The sequence below is a fragment of the Chiloscyllium plagiosum genome, chromosome 12 (genome assembly GCF_004010195.1).
Source record: "Chiloscyllium plagiosum isolate BGI_BamShark_2017 chromosome 12, ASM401019v2, whole genome shotgun sequence".
NCBI lineage: Eukaryota > Metazoa > Chordata > Chondrichthyes > Orectolobiformes > Hemiscylliidae > Chiloscyllium > Chiloscyllium plagiosum.
Window position 1 is genome coordinate 50950578 of NC_057721.1, and position 18704 is coordinate 50969281.

At 39.8% G+C, this 18704-nt stretch overlaps 1 protein-coding gene across 2 annotated transcripts in view; it reads left to right on the top strand.

Moving 5' to 3' along the window:
* LOC122555251 (suppressor of tumorigenicity 14 protein homolog) overlaps positions 1-18704 on the top strand; it is a 143029-nt gene that overhangs the window by 19313 nt on the left and 105012 nt on the right. For both annotated transcript variants that reach the window (XM_043701044.1, XM_043701043.1), the window contains exons 3-5: positions 11791-11918; positions 14046-14113; positions 16249-16445. In XM_043701044.1, coding sequence (XP_043556979.1) covers positions 11791-11918; positions 14046-14113; positions 16249-16445 — 393 coding nt within the window. The remainder of the gene's footprint in view (positions 1-11790; positions 11919-14045; positions 14114-16248; positions 16446-18704) is intronic.

Consider the following 18704-nt stretch of genomic DNA (forward strand, 5'->3'; position numbering starts at 1 on the left):
ATGCTCTGGTTAGGCCCCATTTGGAGTACTGTGTCCGGTTTTGGTCCCCACACCTCAGGAAGGGCATACTGGCACTGGAGCGTGTCCAGTGGAGATTCACACGGATGATCCCTGGAATGGTAGGTCTAACATATGGGGAATGGCTGAGGATCCTGGGATTGTATTCATTGGAGTTTAGAAGATTAAGGGGAGATCTAATAGAATCTTACAAGATAATACATGGCTTGGAAAGGGTGGACACTAGGAAATTGTTTCCGTTAGTCGAGGAGACTAGGACCCGTGGACACAGCCTTAGAATTAGAGGGGGTAAATTCAGAACAGAAATGCGGAGACATTTCTTCAGCCAGAGAGTGGTGGGCCTGTGGAATTCATTGCCACAGAGTGCAGTGGAGGCTGGGACGCTAAATGTCTTCAAGGCAGAAATTGATAAATTCTTGATGTCACAAGGAATTAAGGGTTATGGGGAGAATGCGGGTAAGTGGAGTTGAAATGCCCATCAGCCATGATTGAATGGCGGAGTGGACTTGATGGGCCGAATGGCCTTACTTCCGCTCCTATGTCTTATGATCTAACCCTGCGGAACACTACTTGTCACCAGCTGCCATTCAGAAAAAGAACCTTTTATCCCAACTCTCTGCCTTCTGTCAGACAGCTAAGCCTCAACCCATGCCAGTAGCTCATCACGAACACCATGGGCTCTCATTTTACTCAGCAGCCTCCTGTGAGGCACCTTATCAAAGGCCTTTGGAATTCTATACAGATACCATCCATTGGCTTTCCCTGGTCTAGCCTACTTGCTACCTCTTCAAAGAATTCTAACAGGTTTGTCAGGCACGACCTCCCTTTACTAAATCCATGCTGACTTGTTCTAATCTGACCTTGCACTTCCAAGAATTTAGTAATTTTATCCTTAACGATGACTTCTAGCATTTTACCTACAACCGAGGTTAGGCTAATTGGCCTATAATTTTCCATCTTTTGTCTTGATCCTTTCTTGAACAAGGGGGTTACAACAGCGATTTTCCAATCATCCGGGACTTTCCCTGACCCCACTGACTTTTGAAAGATCACAACCAACGCCTCCGCTATTTCCTCAGCCACCTCCCTCAGAACTCTAGGATGTAGTCCATTGGGGGCCAGGAGATTTATCAATTTTTAGACCTTTTAACTTTTCTAGCACTTTCTCTTTTGTAATGGCTACCATACTCACTTTGCCCCCTGACTGTCCTTAATAGTTGGGATAATACTCATGTCTTCCACTGTGAAGACTGACACAAAGTACTTATTAAGTTCTTCAGCTATTTCCTTATCTCCCAGCACTAGCCTTCCTGCATCAATTTGAGCAGCCCAATTCCTATCTTTGCCTCTCGTTTGTTTCTTATGTATTGAAAGAAACTTTTACTATTATTTCTAATATTATTGGCTAGCTTAACTTTATATTTGATCATCTTCTTCCTTATTTCTCTTTATGTTATCCTCTGTTTGCTTTTGTAATCTTCCCAATCTTCTGATTTCCCAGTGCTCTTGGCCATTTTATAGGCTCCGTCTTTTTCTTCGATACATTTCCTCTGTTCCTTTGTCAGCCATGGCTGTCTAATCCCCCCCACCCCCGAAGAATCTTTCTTTCCTTTGGAATGAATCTCTGTATGTATCCTCAATTACACCCAGAAACTCCTGCCATTGCGTTCTGCTTCCAGTCAATTTTCATCAGTTCCTCTCTCACGCCCCTTTAATTACCTTTAGTTAACTATAACACCATTACATCCGATTTTGCCTTCTCTCTTTCAAACTGCAGAGTGAACTCTACCATATTGTGGTTGCTGCCTCCTAAGTGTTCCCTTATTTTAAGATCTTTTATAAAGTCTGGCTCATTACATAGCACTAAGTCCAAAATAGCCTGCTCCCTTGTGGGCTCCATCACAAGCTGTTCCAAAAAGCCATCCTGTAAGCATTCCATGAATTCCCTTTCTTTGGATATATCAGCAATATTATTTACTCTGTCCAGTTGCATATTGAAGTCCCCCATGATCACCATGATCTTGCCTTTCTGACATGCCCTATTTATTTCCCGGTACTTCTTGTGCTCCTGGTCCTGACTACTGCTGGGAGGTCTGTACATAAGTCCCATTATGGATTTTTGGCTTTGTGGTTCCTTAACTCCACCCACACAGACTCCACACCATCTCACCCTATGTCATTCAGTGCCATAGATTTAATTTCATTCTTAATTAACAAGGCAACCCTGCCCCCTCTGCCCACCTCCTTTGTCTTTTCGATAAGTTGTAAATCCTTGGATGTTTATCTGCCAGTCCTGAACCCCCTGCAACCACATCTCTGTGATGCCTACCACATCATAATAATTTCCGATGATTTGTGCCGTTAATTCATCTACTTTGTTATGAATACTACGAGCAGTAAGGTAAAGCGCCTTAAAGCTAATTTTCTTATCCTCATGATTTCCAACATCTCTTGTAATATGTGCTAAATTATTCTACCTTTTTGCTTCATTCCTAGCCTACCTTGAACTTAAACCCTGCACACATGCTAACCTGCTTATCTTTCTACTTTACTCCATACTCCCTGTTGCTTTCCCCTTCCCTTCCCCCCAACTCACAAGTTTAAAATTCTAGTGACCACCCCATTTATCCTTTTCGCCAGAACACTGGTTCCAGATCGGTTCAGATGGAGACCGTCCCATTGGTACACATCGCCCCAGTTCCAAAACTGATGTCAATGTTCCATGAAATGGAATCCCTCTTTCCCACACCAATCTCTTAGCCACATGTTTACATACCTAACTTTCTTATCCCTATGCTAATAAACACATGGCGCTCAGGCAGTAATCCAGAGATTATGATCCTTGAGGACCTGTTCTTCAATTTCCTTCCTCGTGCTTGATACTCCCCAAACAGGTCCTCCACCCTAGCCTTGCCTATGTTGTTTGTGCCAACGTGAACCACAATAACTGGATCTTCTCCCTCCCACTCCAATATCCTTTCAAGCCGGTCAGAGATGTCCTGCATCGTTCCGCAAGGCAGACAAGTTTCCACATGGCAGAGTAATTAGTAAAATTAAATCTCATGGGATTCAGTGTGAGCTTGCTAATTGGAAAAAATGATGTGGAGATGCTGGTGTTGGGCTGGGGTGGACAAAGTTAGAAGTTATTCACCGCCAGGTTATAGTCCAACAGGTTTATTTGAAATCATAAGCGTTTGGAGTGCCTCTTCTTTGTTAGGTGATTCCAGGATGAAGGGCTTATCAGGTGAGGAACCGTTAAGAAGTCTGGATCTGTACTCGATGGAGTTTAGAAGGATGAGGGGGGATTCCCATTAAAACTTACAGAATATTGAGAGGCCTGTATACCAAGAACATGGAGAAGATGTTTCCACTAGAAAGAGAGACTAGGACCTGAGGGACAAACTCAGAGTGAAGGGACGACTCTTTAGAATTGAGGCGAGGAGGAATTTCTTTAGCCAGAACGTGGTGAATCTGTGGAACTCATTGCTGCAGAGGGCTGAGGAGGCCAAGTCATTGAGTATATTTAAGTTACACTTCTTGATCAAGGGTGACAGGGAGGAGAATGTGGTTGAGAAATACCTCAGCCATTATGGAATGGCTGAGCAGAAACGATGGGCCCTTCTGCCCTTGTATCTTGTGGTCTTATTTACACATAATACCCTTACAGGTTAAAAACACAAGTGTTAGACCCAAACAAAAACAGAACCTTACAGGAGGAAATCAACAGATTTGGCAGCATCGATGAGAAAAAAGCAGCACCTGTCTCACAGCAATTTCTGTTATCATTTCAGATCTTGAACATCCATAGTTCTTTGTTTTATTTTAGTGTTCAATCCGATCTTCTCCCTTTCAAACTGGATGTAATATTCAGTTTTATTGTGATTGTTACTACCTAAAGATGTCTTATTGCTGTAGTCAATTCATTGATGATGTCACATTACACAATACCAAGTCTTATACAACCTGCTCTTTGGTTCCAAAATGTGTTGCTTTAAGAAACTATCTTAAAGTCTACATCTGAGCTACTACTGTGAGTCTGGTCTTTCCAATTTATACGTAGATTAAGCTCTCATCCATGATTATAACCATCCCTTTATCACAAGCACCCAGTATTTCTTCTTGTACACTTGGTTGTGTATTATGGTTACTTTTAAGGGGCTGTATATCTTCTTCAGTATATTCTTCATCTCCACTCAAGCAGGTTCTATGTTGTGCTTTTATGAAGCAAGGTCATCTCTATTGCACAAATGGCAGCCTTGATCAACAGTGCTACCCCTCCACCTTTACCTAACATCCTGATTTTCTTGATTGTCATATATCCCTCAATATTCAGAAGCCAAACTGTCTGATGCTGAAGCCACGTCTTTGTAATAGCTAATGGATTTTATTTATTTATTTCAATATGTGTGATCAATTTCTTTACTTTGTTATGAATGCCAGGCACACTTAGATACAGAGCCTTTAGTTTTGTTGTTTATCTTTATAATATCTGGTCTTGATTATCAGGGTATTTGTAGGCTTCATTTCTCTCTGACCCTTCCTGTCACTGTCTAACCCTCATTTCCCTCATTGTATTATTTACCTCTCGTACCTAGTCTCTTCTTTTCAATATACCACATCATTCTTTATTTGAAACCTTGCCCCACTATTTAGTTTAAAACTCTCTCTACTTCCCTAATTATGTAGTTTGCAAGAATGCTGCCCAGCTCAGTTATAGTGTAGACCATACAATGTTACAGATTCCCCCAGAGGTGCCAGTTGTCCACAAAATGAAGGCTTTCTCTTTCCCTGGCACACCAGTCTTTGAACCACTCATTCATCTCCTTAATATTTTGTACCCCATGCTAATTTGGTTGTGACTCAGGTAATGATTTAGAGATTAGAAACCTTGTGATCATTGATGTTCTGCTTTTAAATTTAGTGTCCAGATTCTCAAATTCTCTATGCAAAACCTCTTTCCTAGTTCTACATTTGTCATTGGTATCTACATGGATCACAACCACTGAATCAAACCCTTCCCACAACAAGTTCCTTTCTGCCCTGAACAGATTTTTTTTATTAATTCATAGGATTTGGGCATTGCTGGCATTTATTGCCCAACCCTAGTTGCCCTAGAGAAGGTAGTGGTGAGCTGCCTTCTTGAACTGTTGCAGTCCACTTGTTCTGGGTTGACCTACAGTGTCATTAGGGAGAGAATTCCAAGATTTTGACCCAGCAACAGTGAACGAATGGTGATATATTTCCAAGTCAGGATGGTGAGTGGCTTGGAGGGGAACCTGCAGCTGGTGGTGTTCCCATATATCTGTTGCCCTTGTCCTTCTGGATGGAAGTATGTGCGAGTTTGAAAGGTGCTGTCTGAGGATTAAACAGATGTCCTTCTGTTTGGCAGGTAACACTGCAACACTGATCTTTGCTGCAAAAAATTATGTCAATTCCCCTCACTATAATGTTGCTTAACACTACTAGAGATCTTCTTGCTCCCCCCACTCCCACCCCCTTGAAAGGCTTCCTATACCAGAGCGCCATGGCCAGTTTGTATATTGACCTTGCAGCCCCGATTTCATTCAAAAAAGCTGAGAAAACCACAAAGCTGTCAGACAATTGCAGAGGCTGATGCTTCTGAATTCCTGCCATTGTCTCTTTACTTGCTTCATTGACAATCACACAGTCTGACCACTTACCAAACCAAAAGACTCTATCCTAAGTGGTCAGACTGCTTTCTTGTAAAAAGAATCCAGATAACTTTCCCAATCACAGTTCTTCATTGTTCAAATCAGAATTTCATTTTACCAAAAAGAAAATCCAGCTTAGCTTGCACAAACTTGAGAAATAAAGACAAGAAAGTAAAACTTGTATAAGTGAGCACTTTAAAATGAATAGCCCAGACAATTAACAGAAACCTGAGCTGTTAGACATCCTAGCTAACTGAACAGTTAAGATAAAGCTACAGTTCTCTCAGTGTAACAATGAAAGAATGCTAGTTTCTTTTAGTCATAGCCGTTCAGTTTGTTATGATGTTTGATCCGATCAGCTGCAGAAGATATATTGGGGAGGAAGGTTGCTGAGTTGTAGTATCAATTTGGTAGGGTGCACCAATAAAATTGGAGGATTGAAGGAATAATAGCTGGCAGAGTACAGCAACAGATTTGGAGCTGTGTAGGATGTGGCAACACTTTATGTAGAAATAGAAACACAGCTGGATAGGTCAGTAGAGCAGTAGAGTAATATAATATGGCAAAATGAGAATAATGGGAATTCTTTGTCTAGATAACTGACTCAAAGTTTGTGAGAAGATTTGTAGCTCGGGTGCTCGTTGCTGTGGTTCTGTTCGCCGAGCTGGAAGTTTTTGTCGAGGTGGACAGGGGACGAAACGGAGGAAACACCACAGAAGCGTTTCACAGGAGGCTCCCAAGCACTGAGGATGTCACCTAGACAGGGGTCGAAACGTTTGCAACAAAAACTTCCAGCTCGGCGAACAGAACCACAGCAATAACTGACTCCATCTTGGTACCAAATAGCCTATTCATTTAAACAGACTCCAATATATGGTGTAGGAGTCATAGAGGTCTATGTCATGGAAACAGGCTTTTTGGGCCAACTTGCCCATGTCGACCAGTTTTCAGAGTTATGCTAGTCCCATTTGCCTGCATTTGGTCCACATCCCTCCATATCTGACCTATCCATTTATGTGTCTAAATATTTGTTAAATGACAAAATTGTACTTGTTTCCACCACTTCCTCTGGCAGCCCATTCCAGACACTCACCACCCTTTATGTGAAAAAAAATCACCTGTGGACCCTTTTGTAACTCTCCCCTAAAACTTTAAATCTATGCCCTCTAGTTATAGACTCCACGACCCATGGGGAAAAACTGTTGGCTATCTACCTTATCATGATTTTATAGACCTCTGTAAGGTCACCCCTCAGTCTCCTACACTCCAGGGAAAAAAGTCCCAGCCTATCCAGCCTCTCCTTATAACTCAAACCTTCCAGTTCAGGTAGCATTGTAGTAAGTCTTTTCTGTACTCTTACTAATTTAATAATATCCTTTCTCTAATAGGACGATCAGAACTGAATACATGTAGTCCAAATGTGGCTTCACTGATGTCTTGTACAGCAGCAACAAGACATCCCAACTCCTGTACTCAATGCTGTGACTGATGAAAGCAAGCTGAAGGCCTTCTTCACCACCTAGTCTACCTGTGACTCCATTTTCAAGGAGCTATGAACCTGTACCCCTAGATTTTTGATCTGTAAAGCTCCCCTGGGCCCTACCATTGACTGTGTAAGTCCTGGCCTGGTTTGACCCACCAAAATGCAACACCTTACATTTATCTAAATTAAACTCCATGTGCCATTCCTCAGCCCACTAGTCCAGTTAATCAAGATTATCTCAATAGATTTCAATTCAGCTTCAAGTTCGTTGTGACTTGCCTTTCAAATAGGTTCTAAAAGTCACATTTTATTTGTTCACTCATGGGATATCGGTGTCACAGACTGGGACAGCACTGGTTGACTATCTGTAGTTGCACTTAAGAGGGTGTTTGTCATCTGCCGACTTGAATAACTGCAGTCCATTTGGTGTACGTAAAATCACAACGTCATTAGGAAGAGCTTTCCAGAATTTTAACCCAGAAACTTTGATAGAATAGGCAATATGTTTCCATGTCTGGATGGTGAGTGGTTTGGAGTTGATCTTTCAGGTGGTGGTGTTCCCATACAACTGCTGCCCTAGTCCATCGAAGTTAAAATGCTCATGGGTTTAGAAGGTTCTGTCTGAGGAGCCATGGTGAGTTTCTGCAGTGTTTCTTGTTGATTCTATGTACTGCTGCTACTGGGCATTGGCAGTTGAGAGAGTGAATGTTTGTGGATTGGGCAGGTTTGTCCTGGATAGCAGAAAGCTTCTTTGGTGTTTTGGAGCTGAATTCATCCAAGGAAGTGAGAAATATTCCATCACACTTCTGACTTATGCCTTGTAAATGGTGGACAGGTTTTGGGGAGTCAGCAGACGAGTTACTTGCTGCAGGATTCCTGCCCTCTGCTTTGCTATTGTAAACACTTTATATTTATATGGCTAGACCAGTTCAGTTTCTGGTCAATGGAAATCCCCAGGATGTTGACAAGTGGGTGATTCAGTCATGGAAATGCTATTGATTGTCAAGGAATGATGGTTAACTTCTCTCATGTTGGAGATGATCATTACTTGTCACATGAGTCCAAATTTATATATTGTCCAGGTCTTGCTGTATTTAGACATGGACTGTTTCAATATCTAAGGAGAGTGAATATTGTACAATCGTCATTGAACATTGCATTTCCCATAATTCATATAAAAGCAACTACATAATCACTTCTAATAATGCCTTTGCATCCTCTATGCATTGTCCCAATTTTTAGCCAGCAGTTACCTTTTGTTTTGATATATGATTTGTTTCATTTTTGTACAAATTCCTCAACTTTACCATGTAGCTAACCTTCTAAGGATGGTACTTTTTAAGGATTTTCCTAAATTTTTATATTTTCCAGTCTTGTAAGCATCCTTGTATTTACAAAGATATGCAAAGTTTCCTTATTAGCTCAGTTTCCGTTCTTAGGTCCATTTCATCCAGCTCTATTGCTTATGAGTATTCAATTTCACCAGCTTCTTTTAATGCTTATCCCCACTTTCCTGCCTTGATTCAGAACTCTTGATTCCCTCCCTGATTAAAAATCTATCTGACTCATCCTTGAATATACCTAAGGACTCGATCTCTCCAGCCCTCTTTGGTAAATTATTCCACCAGTTCATTATCCTCTGAGAGATGGAATTCTTCTTCATCTGTACCTCAAAAGGGTGACCTCTTATTCTGAGATGATACCCATTGGTCCTAAAAGGTGAAACAACCTCTCTGCAACTAAACTGTCAACTCCCCTAAGAACCTTGTATATTTCATTAAGATTGCCTTTTATCCTTCTAATCTCTAATGAGTCCAGGTCCTATTCAACCTCTTTTCCTTATTTTGTGTTTCTGTTAAATTTCCTCAGTTGAAGAAATTGATTATAGTCCTTTATTTTAAATTTATGAGAAATAATGGAATAATTGTTTTAAGCAGTCTTGCAAAAAACCTGAGCTTCCATAATGTAGGGAAATTAATCTACTTGTTGCAGACACTGCGGAATTTTGTCACATAACAAGCCAAATGAAAACTGATAACCCTTCTGCAATTCCAAACAATTTAACTGAACAAAAGATTTGAAAACAGCAGGTTCATTGTGATAGGAAATTTTAACTTCCCATATATTGACTGAGACTCCCTTGGATGGGGCAGAGTTAGCTAGGCCCGTCCAGGAGGGTTTCTTGAAGCAATACGTAAGTAGTCCAAATAGGAAGGGGCCATACTCGGCCTGGTATTTGGGAATGAGCTTGCAAGGTGATCAAAATTTCAGTGGGGAGCATTTTGAGAACAGTGACCATAATTCCATAAGTTTTAAGTTACTTATGGATGAGAATAAGAATAGTCCTTGGATGAAAGTACCAAATTGGACAGGAACTGGGGAATTTGGATTGGGGGTGGCTGTTTGAGGGTAAGCTCATATCTGTTATGTGGGAGCCTTCTAAAGGCCAGTTTGATTGGTGTTCAAGACCATCATGTTCCTATGAAAGTGAAAGATAAGGATGGCAAGGTTTAGGAACCTTGGATGACAAAATAAATTGTAAGCATAGTTAGGAAAAAACAAGAAAGCATGAATAACTTTCAGGAAACTGAAGACAGACAAGCCCCCGGGAATATAAAATCAGGAAAGAATTTAAACAAGGGGTTAGTAGGGCTGAAAGGAGCCATGAAGTTATCTTGGCAACAAGATTAAAGAAAATACCAAGGCTTTTTAGAAATATATAAGGAGCAAGAGAGTAGCAAGCGAAAAGGTTGGTCCATTCAAGGACAAAGGAGGAAATGTTTGTATGGAGCAGGAAGATGTGGGTGAGATCCTTACAGATACTTTGCATTGGTATTCACAAAGGAGAAAGGCATAGTGGATGGTGAGTTTCGGAGGTGTATGTTAATATTCTGGGGCATGACAATATAAAAAAGGAGGAGGTGTTAGCTGTTTTGAAAAGCATTAAGGCAGACAAGTCCTCAGGACCAGATGGGATCTATCCCAGAATGCCGAGGGAGGTGAGGGAAGAATTACTAGAACCTTACATGAAATCTTTGTATTGTCTTTAGTCATCAGAGGACTGGAGAATAGCCAATATTGCTCCTTTGTTTAAGAAGGGCAACAGGGATAATCCAAGAAATTACAGGCCAATGAGCCTCACATCAGTGGTAGGGAAATTATTGGAGAAGATTCTTATGCCCATGATTTATTCATATTTGGAAAATATATGGACTTATTAGTGATAGGCAACATGGCTTTGTGTGGAGGAGGTCGTGTCTCACAAACTTGATTGAGTTTTTTGAAGAGACAAAGATGATTGATGAAGTCAGGGAGGTAGATGTTGCCTCTACAGACTTTAGCAAGGCCTTTGACAAGGTCTATCATGGCAGGCTGATCCAAAACGTGAAGTCATGTGGGATCTGCGGTGAGCTGGTAAGATGGATACAGAATTCCTTCAAGATATTTTTATTCAGGTTACTCTTCATTTATAATAATATTAACTGTATGTACATTAACCACATGATATAGAACAAGGAACATTACAGCACAGTACAGACCTTCGGTACTCGATGTTGCGCCGAAACCAATCTGAAGCCCATCTAACGTACACTATTCCATTATCATCCATATGTTTTCGTGTCACCTTTTGATTCAAAATTTTGATATCATATTTGACTTACCACATTAACTACTCTATCACTAAAACTACCAATCTCCATCAACCAACTCACTCTGCCTCAGTTCATCTGCTGTTAAAATCCCCATCCAGGTTTGATTACTCCAGTGCACTTCAGGCGAGCCTCCCATATTCTACCCTCCACAAACTTGAGATCATCCAAAACTGACCATGTGCTAACATGCACTAGGTCTTGTTCACCCATCATCCTTATACTTACTGACCAATCTGGCAATGCTTCTGTATTAAATTTCTCATCTCACTTCATAACCTTGCCCTGCCTAAAGCTGTAATGTTCTCGTCCTTAGAGCTCTGCACAATACCTGTCCTCCAATTCCATCTTCTCGAGCATCTCTGGTTTTACGTGCTCAACCATCAGAAATTAAGTCTGCAGGTACCAAGATCCTAATGTCTAGAGCTCCCTCACTAAAAGCATCATGGGTCTACCTACACAAAATGGACTGCAGAAGACAGCTCACTGCCAAACTTTCAAAGGCAGCTTTGAATGGGCAATAAATGCTGGCCTAGCCAGTGACACTGCATTTCATTAATAAATGAAAGATCACTCTTGTTCTCATCCTAATTTTACAAGCTCCTTAAAACCTACTATTTTGATTAGGTTTTGATGATCGATCCTTATATATTATTGGATTTAGTGCCATTTTTATTCAATAACATTCCTGTGAAGTGCTTTATGATATTTAATTCATTTAAAGGTGTTATAGAAATTCGATTGTTGTTGGAATATTTAAAAAACTTCTTATCACTTTTGGTTTTACCTTTTAAAACTCTGCTTACATATTCATGGGGATTTGACAAATAAATTTATCCCTTGTAGTAGAATCATAGTGATAGTATTTCTCATCCAATCTATCAGGAGTGAAGTTTTTCACTCAGATACAGCCTCTGAATATTGTAATAGTTTTGGTTAACTTTCTATATTCTATCAACTCCAACAGATGAGATTCCAAATGGTAGAGTGTACTTCAGTGGTTCAGTTCATCTTGTAAATGCCAATTTCAGTCCTGCATTAACAGACAGCAGATCCCCTGAGTTCATCCACTTAGCCAATCAGGTCGAGGAACCAGTAAGTAATATACTTTTATGTGTTGCTTTTCATTCATTGGGACAATTCAAAAGCTAGAACTTACTTGGCTTAAAATGAAACATGCAAAATTATTAGAATATATAACAGGAAGATGTTCTGCTTGGGTATAATTGGCAGTCTGGGTGCAAATTACATTTGAAGTTGTGGTGACTTTCTGGAGTGAAGTTACAGTTCATCCTACCACACAAACTTATTTCCATCGTAGCACATGCCAAATCAGCACCATGAGACAGCACCATTGGAGTGCAAAACAGAATGTATTTGGTTTTTGTTCCATGTATAAAATCATAGAATCTTATATCAACAAAAATACTAATTGATATATTTGGGAGGAGCAACCTGATGCAGTTTTATTAATAGAACTGAAAATGGCATTGCCCATGAAATGAGCATCTTACTAAGAATCTAGTCCAATACTTGCAAGTTGCCTGAATTTAAATCACTGAAAATTGCTTTCAGTAACAATACTGAACAAGTTACTGGTTTCATTGGTGTGCATCAATTTGTTTCATCATAAGTTAAATATTTTTTGATATTTAAAATGTGCATATTTGTGCCTTTGCATTTAAAAACAAGCTTAGTTTGAAGAGCATCTTGAGCAGTCAAAATTATTTTGATTTGTTTGTGTGGCCGTTATTGTGAGCAAAGTCAGTTTCAAGTGCAAAGAATTTTAAAACCAATGTTTATGATTGTGAAAACTCAATTTATCCTCAACATGATTTGCACATGCAGCTCTAGGATCTTATAGTCTTGTAGGCTGATCTTAGTACAAACTAAACCATAACACTCAAAATCCTAAATATATTCTGTTCCATTTTAATCACATTTATTCCACTCCTGTTCATGAAAATATTTCATGATGGAGAAAAAAATAACACATTCATATTAAATACGTTAGTAAAAGAATCCTTCTTAGCAAGAATACAATAACTTAGGGCAGGATTTTCCCCTTTTTAAAAAAGGGGCCAAGCATGTTTGTTGCCTGCGCTATTAAGAAAACTCACCATCTTGACTGCCAGTCAGTTCAAGCAGAGAATAAACGAGTTTCTTTGTGAATCTCAGGCCTGGATTCAGGCAGATCCAGTGCCAAGAAGATAACTACAGTTTATATTTTATACTCTTTTGTGGGAAGAGGTAGAGCAGTTTGAGCTTATGGGTGGTTTTGACAGGCACATCTCCTTTACCTGCAATCAATGCCTGCAGTTCTCCCCAGATTGGAGCAATTGGCTGTGCTCCTCACAATATATAGCAGGCAAGTTGAACTGGTTACCCATTCAGGTAGTCAAGTGATAGAGGTCATGACAAATGGATCCTTAAGTGGCTATTGCTTTACCACTTAAGAGCCTTAATTAATGGTGGATTTTTTTGCACAAAACATAATTAATGAGATGGCAAGAAGTCTTTGGGGCCAACCCATCTCATTATTCCTTCTCCTGCCACCTTTCTTGCACCTCCACGGAGGGGAAATTGCACCCCTAATCATAGGTAGACCAAATAGAAACATCAAACCATAGAAAATAAGCACAGAGTAGGACATTTGTCCTTTCCCTCGACCCTGCTCTGCCATTCAATACAGTCATGATTGAACATCCAAGTCAGTGTCCTTTTCCCCTTTTCTCCTCACTTCCTTTGATTCCTTTTGCACTGAGAACTATGTCTATCTTCTTCTTGAAAACATTCAATTATTTGATCTTAGCAGTTTTCTGTGGCAGAGAATTCCACAGGCTCACCACACTCTGGGTGAAGACAGTTTTCCTGATTTCAGTCCGATATGGCCTTCCTTGCATTCTTCAGGCTGGGTCTTCTCTAGCTCTGCATTCTCAGATTTTGGGGACATCTTTCCTGTGTTTACCCTGTCTAGACCTGTTAGAACATTATATGACATCTTCCCTCATTCTTCTAAACTCCAGTGAATATATTGAGTCCTGCCATTGCAGAAACCAGTCTGGTAAAGCTTTGTTGCAGTTCCTCCATAGTTAGAACATCTTTCCTCACAGGGGGACTAAACTTGTACACAGTACTGCAGAGATATAATGATAGCTACTTAGAAATAACTGAGTAGTAAAATTCAATTTATTGCTTTGGTTTATTTTATGTGTTTGGCAGTTGGCTGAAATATTTAGAAGATCACAGTTGGCACAACGCTTTGTCAGTGTCAATGTCATCGCCTTTAGGTAGGAATTCATTCTTTAATGTTTTCATATAGTTGTTTTCCATTCAAGTCAAAATCTTCTTTTAAGATTTTTCAAACGTTAATTCGTTTCTGTCATCCATTCAGAGATCATTAATGTTCCAGTCATTATATTGCTCTTCACTGAAGCATTAGAGCTAGGATCATCATGTAATAATATGCGCAAATATGTAGTTAAAATCCTGGGCTTTGCAACTAATTGCTGATTTCACAATTTATAATTATTCTGACAAAATACTCCTTTGCAATAAAATATAGTTTAAATTCTGAAAGGAGAAACAAATTTTACAGTATTTTTAAGATAAACCTTAATAGCCATAAAATAACCTCAACAATTAAAAAAGCTGCATTTGTATAATACAATTTTTGCGGAAAACACTCAAAGCACATCATAAATGTTTAAAGAAAATGGATCATGTGCCAAAGAAGCAGATGATAAGTAGTGACCAAAATAATGGTTTTTACTGAGAGGGAAGTTGAAAAGGCATTGGGAATTTAGACCCACTCTCACAAATTTCCATCATATTTGACTGAACACCAAACCGTGGAATGATATGGCACAAAAGGAGGCCATTTAGACAATTAAAACATGGGAGAAAGAGAACTGATTATGCAAATAGAGATGAAGGTAAAGGGAATGGAGAATTTGAAAGACTGACTATAGAATGGTACAGAAACAGGCAAGGACTACTCCACTGGAAAATGTTGACATTCAATCAGCATTGCAAGATTTGAAATCAAATGGTTTAATTTGGAAAGAATCTTCATTGAAGACGAGGCTCTCAAATAAAATCCCAATTGCATCCAGAAGTGATCACAACTTGTTAAACTTGGGGAAGCAGGCATAAGCATCAAATGCAACTTCTGAAATGCTATGATATAAACAAAAACTTTCTCCCAAAACCATTCCTCACTTTTCCATTTTATTTGACAAACTACCATTTTGATCATTCTCTGTGTGTCTGTGTCGACACTGCTTGAGTGACCAACCCTGGAGGGAAGTCAAGATGTTTTGTCAAATGGGCAGATTGTGGGAGAGAGCTGATTTTTCATTTTGTTGGAAATGGACTTCACTGGCTGGCCAGCACTTATTGTCTGTCTCTAGTCACCCTTGAGAAGGAATCTTTCAAAACAATTGTTTAACAGTATCAAATACATGAGTTGTCTTAAAAAGTGTTTTCACAAATGCCAGTGTTACTCAATGTTTTCCACAACTTAACCACCCTCACACTGACTGAAAACCTTTTGAGAAATTAATAAATTATCGATGCAAATGTTTGAGAAGGTGGTGACAAGCTGCCTTTTTGAACCAAGGATTGAGTCACCACCTCTTCCCCCACCACGTCTAGGACCCTTCCTTCCCATCCACCATCTCTGACAAGGTACATGTACAATGCTTTCCTCATGTCCAGGCTCAAGTCCCTTCTTCATTTCATTTTAGGGTGATTGATTTAAATAAATCTCTCTTGGATGTTAAACTATCATTGCGTGAATACTTCAGAATGTCACAATTGAGGGAAAACAAAGTGATGTCAAAATTTTCCAGTTGGGAAGGCCATGGAAAGAGTTAGACAAAAGACATAGAGCCAGGAGCTAACTTAGGTCAGTGCCAAATGGTTTGATGAGTAAGAGAGATTTGGTGCATCACAGGCTGTGGAGAATGAGGCTTTGGACAAGCTGCAATTTATAGGGTTTGACTAAAACCACAGTTGACATTTTACCTTCATTCTGCAAAAATATTTATTTACAGTTAATTAAGGACACTTGGGCAAACAGCTATTCTGATTTGTCCTGTACAGAAAAATCTGAGAATTTTTATTCTAACAAGTATTTACTGCACTTTTTATGTATTATTTAGTCATTAACTTTTTTATGCTTTAGAATTCTGCACATCTTTTAGGAATCTTTCAAAACAATTGTTTAAAAGTATCAAATACATGCGTTGTCTTGAAAAGTGCTTTAACAATACCATTATTACTCAAGCTTAATGTTTTCCACAAGTAAACCACCCTCACACTGGCTGAAAACTTCTTGAGACACAATAGATTATCAATGCAAATATTTTGGTTTCTTGCAGTTGGGTTTCTAATGGAATTTAATATTTATGTTCTTTCACAGTGAAGGAAGTGTTTTAGCTTACTTCATGATTACATTCTCTGTGGGGAGAAATAGACTTCTGGAGGACAATAAAGTCCTACATGCAGTTGATGTGATTAAAGTATTGAATAACTACATGAGGAAAACAACTGAATCAAGCACTACAATGGAGTTTTTGGAAAAGTTTCATGTAGACATTAATTCTATTAACATTTATGGTATGATCGTTTTCTTGTCAATAATAGTTCTCATAAGTAGAGTTGAGATGTCAGTTATTGATTGTCAATGTATTTGTTCGCGGTATGTAATCAGATCCATATATCTCTGTTTGAAATCAGCACAAGATTTAAAAAAAAACACAAGTCAGTGTCATATACTAACTGTGTTAGGTTCTTCTTCCAGTCTCTCTTGTCTGAGAATGGAGATAGAACATAGAAAAGTACAGCACAGAACAGGCCCTTTGGCCCACGATGTTGTGCCTAGGTTCAATCCTAATGTAAAATATAATAACTTAACCTCAACTCACTGCTATCCATGTGCATGTCCAGCAGTCACTTAAATGTCCCTAATGACTCTGCTTCCACCACCACCACTGGCAACGCATTCCATCCTTTCACAACTCTCTGCATAAGTAAAGAACCTACCTCTGATGTCTCCTCTATACCTTTCCCCTAATATCTTAAAACTATGACCCCTCGTACCCGTCAATCCTGCCCTGGGGAAAAGTCTCTGGCTATTGACTCTATCTATTCCTCTCATTATCTTGTATACCCCGATCAGGTCTCCTCTCTTCCTCCTTCTCTCCAGAGAGAAAGATCTGAGCTTTTTCAACCTTTCTTCATAAGCCTAGCCCTCCAGTCCAGACAGCATCCTGGTAACCTTCTTTGCACCCTCTCTAAAGCCTCTGTATCTTTCCTACAGTAGGGCGACCAGAACTGGACACAATATTCCAAGTGTGGTCTCACCAGGGACTTGTAGAGCTGCAGCAAAATCTCGGGGCTCTTAAACTCGGTCCCCCTATTAATGAAAGCCAAAACACCATATGCTTTCTTAACAACCCTATCCACTTGGGTGGCAACTTTGAGGGATCTATGTACTTGCACACCCAGATCCCTCTGTTCCTCCACACTGCCAAGAATCCTGTCTTTAATCCTATGTCAGCATTCGAGTTCGACCTTCCAAAATGCATCATTTCGCATTTATCCAGGTTGAACTCTATCTGACATTTTTCAGCCCAGCTCTGCATCCTATCTGTGTCGCGCTGCAGCCTGCAGTAGCCCTTGATACTATTGACAGCACCTCCAATCTTTGTGTCATCTGCAAATTTACGAACCACCCCTCAACCTCCTCGTCCAAGTCATTTATAAAAACTACAAAAAGTAGAGGCCCAAGAACAGAGCCCTGTGGGACCCCACTGAACACTGACCTCCAGGCAGAATACTTTCCATCTACAACCACTCTCTGCCTTCTGTCAGCCAACCAATTCTGAATCCAGATAGCCAAATCTCCCTGTATCCCATACTTCCTGAATTTATGAATGAGCCTACCATGGGGAACCTTATCAAATACCTTGCTGAAGTCCATATACACCACATCCACACTGCTCGACCTTCGTCGACCTGTCTTGTCACCTCCTCAAATAACTCAATAAGATTTGTGAGGCATGACCTGCCCCTCATAAAGCCATGCTGACTGCCTTTTTTCATGCTATGCTTTGCCAAATAGTTATAGATCCTGTCCCTCAGAATTCTTTGCAAAACTTTGCTGACCACATACGTAAGACTGACTGGTCTGTAATTGCCAGGGATTTCCCTATTACCCTTCTTGAAAAGAAGAACAACATTCGCTTCCCTCCAATCCTCCGGTACGAGTTCCATGGAGAGTGAGGAAGCAAAGTCTTCGCCAGCAGCTTAGCAACCTCCTTTCCTGCTTCCCGGAGCAGCCTAGGAAAAATCTGGTATGGCCCTGGGGACTTATCAATCTTAATGTTTTTCAAAATTTCCAGCACATCAACTTCATCAATCTTGATCTGGTCAAACCTGTATCCCAGCTCTTCAAAGTTCTCATTCACAACAAGGTCCCTTTCCTTAGAGAAAACTGAAGCAAAATATTCATTTAGGGCTTCCCCTATCTGCTCAGACTCCACACACAAGTTCCCTATGCTATCCCTGATCGGCCCTTCCTTTTCCCTGTTAAAACTTGAGTTGTGTTGTGATCTTGCTTTAGAATGTATCACTTTAAAGGAATATTTTTTCTTCCTAGTTAATGACAGTATAACAATGACAGTATTTAACAATGAAGTGATTAGTTTGTTAGCTATCCAGTCTGAAGCTTACTTTTAATTTTTTTATAAAAGAGAGCCTGAGAGTTACAGTTTTCAGAGATCCACATGTTTTCATTGTTTTCACAGCTGCATGTTCCTGGCTATTTTAATGGTTGTGTTTGATACAATATGCAATGCTATAAACCTCATAACC